The 12194-nt window shown below is 37.8% G+C and overlaps 2 protein-coding genes across 5 annotated transcripts; one reads left to right on the top strand and one right to left on the bottom strand.

The window, feature by feature from the left end:
• Nucleotides 1-1862: 1862 nt before the first annotated feature.
• Nucleotides 1863-6644, top strand: popdc2 (popeye domain containing 2). Of its 3 annotated transcripts, none has more exons than XM_026912861.3 (4): nt 1863-2726; nt 3835-3943; nt 4097-4663; nt 5556-6644. In XM_026912861.3, the coding sequence occupies exons 1-3, from the start codon at nt 2233-2235 to the stop codon at nt 4613-4615; spliced, it is 1122 nt and encodes a 373-aa protein (XP_026768662.3). In that variant the 5' UTR covers nt 1863-2232; the 3' UTR covers nt 4616-4663; nt 5556-6644. The 3 variants fall into 3 exon arrangements, with proteins under 3 accessions (XP_026768662.3, XP_026768661.3, XP_026768663.3); XM_026912862.3 differs by having other exon boundaries at nt 1864-2726; nt 4097-4523; XM_026912860.3 differs by having other exon boundaries at nt 4097-6644.
• On the bottom strand, nt 6092-12094 carry pla1a (phospholipase A1 member A). 2 transcript variants are annotated; one of them, XM_026912857.3, is made up of 11 exons: nt 11595-12094; nt 10608-10824; nt 10325-10502; nt 10094-10202; nt 9434-9535; nt 9125-9217; nt 8596-8781; nt 7660-7749; nt 7357-7465; nt 6932-7087; nt 6092-6828 (listed from the first exon to the last, which is right to left on the bottom strand). In XM_026912857.3, the coding sequence occupies exons 1-11, from the start codon at nt 11656-11658 to the stop codon at nt 6747-6749; spliced, it is 1386 nt and encodes a 461-aa protein (XP_026768658.2). In that variant the 5' UTR covers nt 11659-12094; the 3' UTR covers nt 6092-6746. The 2 variants fall into 2 exon arrangements, with proteins under 2 accessions (XP_026768658.2, XP_026768659.2); XM_026912858.3 differs by having other exon boundaries at nt 8596-8763; nt 11595-12093.
• Between the last annotated feature and the right edge of the window lie 100 nt (nt 12095-12194).

Genomic DNA, 12194 nt, shown 5'->3' with positions numbered 1-12194 from the left:
CAGGAATGATTAAGATATGAAACTAGAACATCTCTCTTGTGCACGTACTTGTGCGCAGATTTAGCCTAGCTAAATTCTTTAAATGGAGTCCTTAAATTTAATTTATTATTATTATAATTATTATTATTATTATGAAGATGATGGAGATATGATGATGTATTGATTTATTAATTTATTTATTATTTTAAATGCCTTTTTTCTTTAACTTAGACATATACCTTTAACCTAGACTTAAGAAAAACTTAGTTGGCTTTACATGTTTTAAGAATATATGATAAGATTCACAACTGACATGAAGATTTAGCTGAGCAGCTGCATGAAATCTCTCCTGGCTCAGTATATCATAGTACTTGGCTGCAGTATATGAGCCATGCATGTGCCCGCACATTCTTTCTGGCTCAGTGCCTTGTATGGATGAGAAAGTCTCCTACTCTGAAGTGCATCATTCACTGTTCATCAGCCTCTGCCACAGGAGGGACTCTGCTCTGCCAGAAGCATCTTGTATTTGAGACAGGACTGAAAAATGTAAAAAGCAAAAGATACCCAATAATTATAAATCCATATTGATGACATATTCAAATTTCAGATCATTCATTACATGCTATTTTATATACATGCATTCATACGTACACACACACACACACACACACACACACACATATATATATATGCTGTAGTATATAGTACTGTATATAGTATATGCTGTAGTATATAGTACTGTATATAGTATATAGTATATATACTATATACTGTATATAGTACTGTATATAGTACTGTGCAAAAGTCTTAGGCACCCTATTTTTTTTAGTACAAACTTTGTTACAGATTTTTATTTTATGACTTCTACATTATTGATTCAGTACAAAAACATTTTAGATTTCTAAACATTAGTTTTCCAGCACAAAATTAAATGTTACAGAAAAACGTATGTATGTCAGTAAAGAAAGCAGCATATTACATAAGAGACACTTTTCAGACAAAAAAAATATAATGAAGGCTGCTGGGTTTTGCTGCAAAAATAAGAAGGAAGTGTGACAGTCAAAGTCTCCAGAAGAACTGCGGCCGCTTCTGCAAGATGCTCAGTAACACTTACAGCAATTTCCTTATAAAACTGCACTAATTGTACCCGAGACAACTTTTTTTTTTAAAGCGAAGGATTGTCACACCAAATATTGACTTTGTTTCATTTATTACTGTTTACTGCTCTTTATAGTATTTTTTTTAAATGTAGAAACATTTAGTTTCATTATTTTTGAAGGCATCTTTGCTCTACAGCATTTCTTTGCATGTACATATATATATATATATATATATATTCAACTCAAATATACACATGCATTATCCTAAAACACTAAAGTACCTTAGACTATTCCCACACCACTATGAAGACTGCTGGATGTTGAACTGTCATAAAATAGTAGTAAACTAATCCTAGCCTCTGCACCCCTACCCACAGGCAAAATGGTACAGCCCTCTCACAGTGGCTTGTGGACCAAGTTATGTAGCACTGTGAGGACAGACTGTCAAAGAGGGGACAGTAAACAATGTAACATGACCTCTGTAATTCTACCCAAATAAGAATCTCCAGCATTACTTCATGCCAAAACCCAGAACACATCTCCTCTAAGCCAATTATTCTCAAGAGAAAATCGTCATTTTACTGTACGAAAAAATGGCAAGCCCTTGAAAGCTTTTGCTTTTCACACTTGTTATCGTCCCTCAGCTCACTCTCCCTGCCATGGTGTGTTATGTTAAGTAGCTGGTCTGCTTTCTGTCTTTGACTCTTTCCTCCTTGGATTTCAATTCCAAACATGGTTATCCTTCTAGGGGTGTCTCACTTCCCACCCCAGCCCATTCCTTTCCTGCTCTGTGTTTCCAGCAGTGCTCACTCCACTGTAGGAGGGAGTAGGGACACGGGGAGACGAGACATAGCAGGTGATATAGTGGAAATTAAAGGCAGAAAGGGTGCAAGAGAGATGAAGAGGCTCACAGAATGAAGGCAGCTACATTCCACATGTTTTTTTTTTTATAATGGGCAAAGGGAATAAGGAAGTGGCTAAGAAGGCAAAGGGGAACATTTTGTAACTTCATATTTGAGTTTATATTCTGTGTGAAGACTTTGGCTTCACTGAAAAAGGAAGATTTATGACAAAACAAAAAAATACAGTCTTCTAAAGACTCCTCCTGGACTCTGAAGAAATCTCTTTCACGTGGATGTTGTGAGAGTAGAACATGAGCAGCACCAACTTTAGCTTCGATACAATAATCTATGGTCATTCACTATGTACAGAATGGACCAACAGCACAGAGGGTGCCATCTACCATCTGGGTAACACCATCCTCTTTTTAGGGTACATGGGTGGCAGTGGAACTTATGGCGCACTATACATCTTCAGTTTCCTGGCTCCTGCTTTTCTATGTTTGGCATTGTGGGGTTGGCTATCAGTGTGTGGCCTCGATGTCTTTCTCTGGAACCTGCTGCTGATGTTGCAGTGTCTAGCCCAGGTGTGCCACCTGATATTTCGGCTGCTGCGGGATGGTCTGGCCAATGCGGAGCTTTCTGCCCTCTACTCTGCAGTCTATCTGCCACTGGCTGTACCTGTGCAGGTGTTCAAAGAGATCACTGCTGCCTGTGAGAACAAGGTGCTCGCTCTCAAGGCTGAGGAGACTTATGCTATAGAGGGAAAAACACCCATTGACCAGCTTTCCTTTCTACTCTCTGGAAGGTTAGTAAGAACATTCAGGATTAGTGTTTTACAGTGGAAACATTGATTAATGGCATTTATTCATTAAAGTTGCATAGAAACAAGCATATATTTGAGTGCAAGAAATTCCAAAAAAAATTTATGCAGCTGTAGCTATGTGGATGCAAGCTTCCTCTTACTGGTCCCTCATTTACATGTCATATGTGTAAGACACACCCCACTTTACCTTTATATACATATAATTTACTTAAAAAGGAACGTATTCAGAAAGCTACAGTTATCCAAGATAGGAGGAAAGGAATAAATGGAGAAATAATAATAGAAAAAAATAATAGCATTTCATTGCAGCTAGATCGGAGGGGCTTGTTTCAGAGGCTGCACAAAATAAAGATGTTCTTTTTGGTATCCCCAAAAACAGAATAAAAAGTAAAAACAAAGTTTCAGTGGATAGTCCAATAGGACTAATATAAATCACACTACCAAATTATGTAATAATCTTAAAAAAAATTCATCTTTGAACACCCCATCTGTCCAAAAGGTGTATATAAAAGCACCTATTACTTTATTAAAAATAAATGAATAATGAGCTGATAAAGATCCAGATCTGCTTATTCTGATACACAGTTATAAGTTGGGCATTGACACTATACCTACATTTTAGTACAAGGGTCCTCTGTGTTCAAATGGTATCATGTTTTATATTGTTAGTACTTATTGCCTATGACTCTACTTACTATAGAGCCCTAATTATTAATGATGGTGATATTGATTTTGATTATTTGCCTGCAAATCAACCATTTTTTTCTCACCAGACATGAGTTTAATTTTAAAGATAGGTCCAAGCCTAAGATGAAATTGATGAATGAGCTCATTTTACAATCAGATTTGACTGTCACAGCTTCAATGAATAAGGAATCTAGATCTTGACCATCTTGATCTTAATTTACAATTTTTTGTAAAGAGGATCAACTGATCAACTCAACTGTATTTAAATCAATGGTATTTGATTAGGCATTCCGTTTATATGGTTATTTTTGATTTGTTTTGAATGGCATAACACTTCAATATTTAGTGATATTTAGTTTGGCTATAGACCCCACCCATTGCTCTCTTTTTCTATAATTCATAGGATTCGAGTGTCTTTAGAAGGTCAGTTCCTTCATTACATATTCCCTCACCAGTTCCTGGATTCTCCGGAATGGGAATCCCTCAGACCAACAGAGGAGGGAAATTTCCAGGTGCCATAACACATGCTTTTAGAGTCCCTAAGCTCTAATATGGTGCAATGCAATCTAATCTTTGATATAGAATAGCCAATATCTTTAAATACCTACTTCACATCCAACATTTAACTGATATCTCTTGAACACTTGGATCTCCCCCATCCTCAGGTGACACTAACAGCAGAGACGGATTGCCACTACATCTCCTGGCGCCGCCGACGGCTTTATCTCCTTCTGGCCAAAGATCGCTACATTGCTCGTCTCTTCTCTGTTATGCTTGGCAGTGACATTGCAGACAAACTCTACTCTCTTAATGACAAACTGTTTGCCAAGAGTGGAGTACACCTTGACATCCGTCTGCCCAGCCTCTACCATGTTCTTGCCCCATCACCACCAAGTAGCGAGGGGGGCAGTGGCTGTTCCCCACCCAGGGGAAGCCAAGGGAATCAGACAGCCGTGCCAGTAGACCCAGCACCCAGCACCCAGAATGTAGGTGCAGCAAGCTCTCAACAAGGACAGAGGAAGGATCCACTTCTCAAAGGTCAGCCTTCCCAGCGACACTCTTCCTGGGCTGCGGATCCTGAGATGCCCTCGGGTGAGGACTCAACCAGCCTAGTCCTCGAGGACTTTGCTGACATGATAGGCTCTCTAGTGGACTATGGGAGTGAAAGGGATTATTTGAAGTAGAAAATAGGGTGCTGAAGCTAACACACTGGGCCACTTTTTAAGTTACATGTAAGTACACACAAATAGGTTAGGACTGGTAATGTGGGGAGAAGCGTGTGTTGTGCAGTGTGTTTTGAAGTGGCACTGTTGCACTCATTTGGCATCAAGCATTTGACTAACTTCAGAGAATGCAGGAGAGGAATGTGCTTTGCAGTGAATGTGCAATTAACATCTAACTCTTCCATGATTGTTATTGTATGCATGAAAAAGATTAAAATAGACTTATTCTATGCAGCAAAACAGAACTGAAATTTTGCAAGTTGTGCAGTAAATCACTGCTTCTTTGAATGTATCCGTGTGTTTGTGTCTACATGGCCTGGTGTGAGTCAAAGGAGAGAGAAGGCATGGGGCTCTTTCCTTGCCACATATATAACAAATTAATACAGTATACATTTTAATATAAGTGGAAAATGCAAATATAATTAGTGAATATGAGTCAGTTAAGACTTTTTTTGCCAAGTGTCTCATCATTCTGCATATTTGTTTGTTTAATGGCTGGAAAGTCATGAGCAAACCAGTGATCCAAAACTGTAGGCTCCATTAATCCACCTCTTGCTTCTTTTGAAATTCATGCTTGCACCAGCTGCAGGTGATATTGCGTTTCATGAGGGGGTGGAAAGGGTGGTATTAGATGGCATGCAGGACAGCTGATGGGAGGAAATGGGCTCCACTGTCATTGAAATGCTGACCTTGTGCACAAGGCCTGTGGAGGAATGAGAGATATGGGTTGGGCTATGTGGACAGATAGGCTACAACATGCTTTAGAGCGGGAATTGTAGTGGTTCAGTACGGATTCAAAACAATCTTAATATAAGTTACTATAGAAGCACTTCTATAATGGTATGCTATTGCCATAAGATTGCAAATGACTACTTGTTGATTTTCTTCATAAATTTGACAGAGGGTGATACTCCTGGAAGGTTTCGATATCAAAGAGGACGTGCTCCACTGGCTCCCACGGATACCCCAAGGCTCTAAAAATAATCTAATCCATAAACAAAGCCAAGAGTGGAACCAGGGCCTCAGCAGGCTCACTACATGCTTCTCATTTCCTCTGCTGTCATACTGTAGGTTATGTTTCTATAGAACAGAGACATACTGTAAATTGGACATCTTAAAGAGGTTTTAGAAAGGATTTATCTATACTATTAATGCAGTAATAATCCCTTCCACTGGCCTTGATCGACAAAGCCTAAAATAGTTTTGGGTTCCATGTTAATACCATTATAGTATAATGTTAATGGTTTTTTTGCTTTAATGTTGTTTTTAAGCCTGTAGTGTTAGTATTTTTGTAGATCATAATGTAAGTAAAAGTTCCGCTTCACTTTTCACTTCATTTCCTCACGTCACATTGTGTTTTTGCTTTTTTTTTTTTTTTTTTTGCATTTTTTTAAAACACAGGATAAATGAGTACAGGGAAAACATTCAACCAGTATATGCTACTTTATGTGAGTCTTTATTTCACCATAAGGAATCAATGTATTTTCATGGGGCCAATTCTTCCTTAATAAAACCTCAGTGAAAATTCAGTGCATGGTGGATATTGATCCCAGTCTACAATTTGCCTACAGTAGATTAAGAGTTATGCTACATTTTAATTACCAAATGTTGTACATAAATTTGCCTGAACATTATTATTATTAATTTCACACTTAATTTTACATTAAATAATAGCCAGACTGCCAAGCTACTGTATATCACAAAAGTCAAACAAAAATTTTTATCTAATAAGACAAACGAGATGCCAACATAAAGGATTTTCATCTCTACAGTATTGCATTATTTGATATTAGGAGGAAAGAAATCATCAAACTGAACTCTAGTAATTGACCAGTGTTAAAAGGCATAATTGTATAATTGCTCTGTAATATCTGACTGAATATCCTGAAAAATGTTACTGAATAACGCATTTGTAGATGGTATTTTTTTTACCCTATACATGCAAAATGTGTGCTTTAATGGAACACTTTAATAAATGCTGTTGTCTTTACATCTGCAGTTCTAATGTGTCTTCTTTGTGCATCGGTGCATTTGTAAGATGCATCTGCCAATTTTTTCCATTGTGTGGAGCTTGCTCTCTCCCCCCTGATGTTCAGCACATCTGGATAAAGTCATGTGACCATGGTGTACTCCTGCCAATCATTATGTTCTCCACACACAATGTGTCCATCCTCCTAAACATAGGACAGAAACAGTAACACACAGTTCACACTCACATTAACAGTATGCACTGCCATATACATATGTTTCATACTTTATGGACTTTGTTGATTTTACCTCATTTTAGGGATCCTGGAGATACAGATGTATTCAAAGTGGATGTTCCCTTGTCTGTATAATAATGCTCCAGTATTCATCAGATGAATGGAATCAATCTTGCATAGACGCTCAGGGTGCCCGACCACTTTTTTATAAACGGTTTTGTCTGTCTGTCTGGAATATGTATACAGAAAACCATTCTGAGTATATGATATGATAAAAATTTGGTTATTTTGTGCAAACAGTAACACACTCTATACACAAGTATACCAGTAGCATGTTGAAATGCACCTTCGTGTGTTTTTCAGGTGACCAGATATTACTCACATAATCACATGTGAAAAATGTATGATCACGTGTGAAATGCATGTGACTGGTTTCCATAAGGGCTTTAGTTGTAGTTGGTGCTAATAGTGGATAAACTGGAAAGAGGTTATACACACAGGTGGAATTTCTGCTTTGTCTTGATGTCTTGCATGGAGACCAGGGTGACTTGCACCACTGCACTCTTTATCAGTGGGGACACTTTCAGCTCAATCATTATGTGATGGACTGTGAAGGAAGACAAAGCACAGATGAACTCAACAGGAATACGGATTTCTTGTGCAAGGTGGGTTTTCATATGTTAGTTCAAAACCATGGAAGACTATTAAGAAAAAACTTCTCTAATCTGTGTCCATATAGAGCATACTTATTAATCTTCATCTCAGCTGAAACATAATGATATATTAGAAAAACAAGCCCACCACAAAAGGGAACTTCAGATGTAGTCAGGAGGTAGACTTTCCCATGTATGGGTAATGGCGACACTGTTAGCCCACTGTTCTTCAGCAAGCCTAAGACACAAACACACAGATGAACAGGGAGTTCAATGGGAGTTCAAACTGAGTTTATTTAACTGTCTTTAAAAAAGCAATAGCACATATTGACATAAAACATATTACATCAATATATGCTATTACTAATAAGTCTTTATAACCTTTATAACCAGCTGATTCTCACCTGTCCTACTACAGTTTTGTTCACCATACACAGAGAACATATTGCGTTGGTTTGGAATCATAGCAATAACGATTTAGATGGATTTAAGTACATAATATAAAATTGTCTTTTTTCAGTTTTAGGATGGAGTTCATAAGGCTACACAATGACTGCATAAGTCCACCATGACAACTGGCCTAAACCTACATTTTATAAGACAAACTGTTTTCATCAGGCTTGAGTTAAGTAACATGTGGAAGAAATGCAAGTCCATCACATGCACCATGCACACACACATTCACACTCATTCACACCTAGGGGCATTTTTCTGGGAGGTGGATGGAAACTGGAGAACCCAGAGGAAACCCATGTGGATATGGAGAGAACTTTCCACATGGAAAAATCTCTCCACCGTCTTGCGATACTCCATTAAGTTATGCAAACTTGACATCAGATTTGAAGAAAGCCATTCATGTCACATGGTGCTTAATGAAATAAGCCTTAATAAATGTTTATGAAGGTGTATGCGATTAAAAGTTCATGAAGGTGGCATGTTGCCCTATAAACACCAAGCTTTAGTAAAATGTTATCCTTTTTTTCATATGATAAAAAGCATATACTTATCATATCTTTTTACAGAGACTGCAGAGATTGTCTATTGTAATATATAATGGGATCAGTTATCAGAAGTATTATTTTACCTATCTGTGGGCAAATGTTGTTGAAGGTGCCATCACAACTGGTACATTGGCCGGCCAGGAAATCCTCATAACTGGAGCAAGGGAAGCCAGTGAGTGCGCAGGAGCCATTTAGTGCACTCATGTAAACATACAGCGCCCTCATATGGTCACAGATTACATAGCCATACACTGGAAAATAAATAAAAACTGACAACAAACCAGGATCCTCAGCTACTGCTGCTTTATTTTCCTTTTAAGCCTGTATAACCTTCACCTTCATAGCTAAGTGCAATTATATTTATGGTTTACGGTAATTACTCAATAAACTGTTATGATTCCTTATTATGAAGGCCCTAGATTTGCCTAGATCCCTAGTCTCTAGATCTAGATTTGCTGAAACACTATATTTTTATACACAATATAAACACAAATGGCATATGTGTCTGCAGAAAATGTACATAAAGGAAGATTTTCTGGTTTTTATCCCTGTTGTTGTAACTGAGTCGGAGAGCTACGAAGAGTTGTTCACATACTTGATTTGTCCACATACTTGATGCAAAACTTGACCGTACACATCCAGTTTGGTCCAGGCCACCATTTACGAAAAAGTCCACATGTCCAACAGGAATAGAAATGCCAAAATCTGCCAAATGTAAGTGAAATAATTAAAATAGGATTGAGTTACTTGAGAGTAGAACTGGTAGCATGATAAGCAGCAGTGTATGATGCAAAGTAATACAATAGCAGAATGAAAATGAGGCTCTGTGTGAGCAGTTCAGCAGAAAAGAGGAGAATTGGCTGTTATTATCCTCACTTTACAGCAGGCTTAAAGTTATATGAGGTTTTGTTGAATTCTCACAGTCAGAGTCGGTGTGTATAGCCTCAACAAACATGGCGTCCGAGGGATCCAGGCGGTCAGACGGGTCAGCATTTTTGAACATGGGCCCTGCTGGGTCCAAACCTGTGGAAACATTTTGGAAAAGAGGACTGAACTTACTCTAAAAGTAAAATTACCATGAAAGTGAAAAATAGACTTACAGTGTTAGGTGTTGTGAAAGTATTGCAAAAGCTTGAGGGTTTCCTTAGTTTTAACTGATTATTCTGAAGAATGTAATGCTTACTGGGAAGCAGGAGAAGAAAATCTAAGATGTCAACAAAAGCTTGCCTTGTCATTTGTCACAGAAAAGTAGTGTTTTCTCTCAATATAGTGGAAAGTCTTGTTCATAAAGTTTAATTAAAGAAGTGTGAATGTGCATAAGATTTTTGTTTGCTCCATAATAACTTCTGCATCCTGGTATTTCTTCAGAAATAACAAATAAAAGTATACACAGCTACAAGGCTGAAATTTCCATTATGTTTTAAAAATCTGACATGTTTAAGGAATCACTTTGTCCTGGAGCTTTTCTCAAATGGGTAAGTACAACCCATTATACAGGCATGGACATCTTGCTTTTGCTTGGTTTGTAGTCTGATATGTAACTTATTTCAGCTGATGGTAATGCAGACAGTGGTTCCTCACCTGTAATTCGTCCCAGTTTGCCTGCAAACAGAGTTCCCACAAATCCTGCTACATGAGCTCCCAGGCTTATGCCAATGAGATGGAATGATTCCAGATTAATACCACTGGTCTGTATCAGCAGCACAAAAGAGCACTGTTACATATCTCAGATGACACACACTGATGAATGTTTGTCCACTATCTTGCAAGTGCTTGAAGAAATAATATATTATACTAATATAACACACTTACCGTAAGCTGATTTATAAGAATTGATATCTGCACAGCCACCTCCTTGTAATTATACACAACCTGGCTGTAGTCATAAGAGGCTCCACAGAGCCAGTCTACCACCAGGATGTTCGCATCCTCCATTTCTAACAAAGCCTGGGCTAAGCCCCTGACCCAGGAGGGCTTCCTGCCTAGAGCCCTACAAGAGATGGCATTATATTGAGGGGAGATATATAGATTTATCCTGGTGAAACAAAGGGTGCAATTAACATTAACAATGATCAGAGTGCAAAATTTTGCCTACCTATATCCATGAATAATGACTTTAGTGGGAAGGGTACTGTTAAAGTGTGCAGTATGTTTCTGTGTATGGTTCAGACAGTCTTGGGTGAAGAGACTAGCGCAGTCTGCATTCCTTCGTGTTAGGAGCAGGTACTGGACGTGTACACCTTTCATTTGTCTGTATTTTTGCAATGTTGTGTTGAAGTCTGCACAGTTTGCTCTGGGTTCTTCATCACTAACTGTGAGCATGTAGAGACATGGAGATATTGGGTGAGAACAGTTGATGCACTTTAACAGTACATTTTATATGCTCAAAAAGTTTTTCTAGTATCAGTATCTGAGTTTCATTTTTAGTCATACCTCCCAGGATTAGTGAACACTACACTATGAAATGACAGTGGTGATGAGACACTTTCTCTTTCTCAAACTGTTGACGTCTTTTTTCAGAAGGTAAGCTTTTATAACCTTTGAAACCAATCAACTTATAACCAGACTTTATATTATCCCTCTTCTAACTACATATAGTTCCTATTTGTTTGACAATAGCTACTGAATAAATCATAGCAATTACTGAACAATATGCTTTAAAATGAATAGACTTAATAAACTAATCCAGGAGTGTTTGGGTTTATGAAAAAAACTAAGAAGTAAAATGTCATCTTATTTCTTAAACCGACATTAGACTTTGCAGTAATGTTTAGAAGAGCCACATCAAATCATCAACCATTAATTTAGGTGTTTCTTTTTGTGTGTATATGAAATGTAATAGCTATCTTATAGCTGTATAGTATCATAGAATATCATATAGGTGATACTATGGTGCTTCAGTACATGGGTTTATTAACAGCATGGAGGCAAACTGTTTGTTTTCCTTTTTTATTCTATTCCCTGAACAGCTGATTGACAGTAAACGAGGTCAAATACAAGCAGTTTCAGTTTATTTTTTTAATAGTGCCATCAGATTGTTAGTTGAATTTCTTGTCATCTTATAAAACAGCAGTGTACTTACCTACCACCGATGTAATGCAGAGTGAAAGAAGAGCGCAGATTACGTTTATACATTTCCAAGTCATTTTTCCACAGAATGAAGACCTGCCTGAAGGATGTGCCACTCAGAGACTTTAAACTGCTTTTATGACTGATGTGATTTCTTCTTTATTGTATGTCAAATAAACATTTCTGTTCATATATCCTGCCAAACCTGATCCGTTCTCTGATCTGTTCTTCTTATTCTGTAGCCAGTAGTCCAAGTAAGGCTTGAAATCCTGAAAAAAAAATCCTTGAAAACTGATTTTTAAAAAAAAAAAACATCAAGTGAGATGAGGGAGATTTCGGCAAACTCTTCCCTTCAATCCTGTTTTTATAATCTACAGCGACAGTTAGGAATCTGTGGGATTAACTCGCAATATCCATCTTGTGAATCAGAGGCAGCAGAAGTTGCAGCTGGTGAAGAAACATCAAACTCAAGTAATGTGAAACAAATGTCTTGTGTTCATTGTGCTACAGCTGGCTGTGAATGCATGACCTCACTGGGCTTAAATGCTTGTTTGTGTTATGCTGCTGGACTCTGCACTTTGGCACTGGTCACTGGTGCATCTGAGAGTTATTT

Source organism: Pangasianodon hypophthalmus, chromosome 5, assembly GCF_027358585.1.
Source record: "Pangasianodon hypophthalmus isolate fPanHyp1 chromosome 5, fPanHyp1.pri, whole genome shotgun sequence".
Classification (NCBI taxonomy): domain Eukaryota; kingdom Metazoa; phylum Chordata; class Actinopteri; order Siluriformes; family Pangasiidae; genus Pangasianodon; species Pangasianodon hypophthalmus.
The sequence above is the reverse complement of the archived record's forward strand: the minus strand, read 5'-3'. Positions and strand labels throughout refer to the sequence as shown.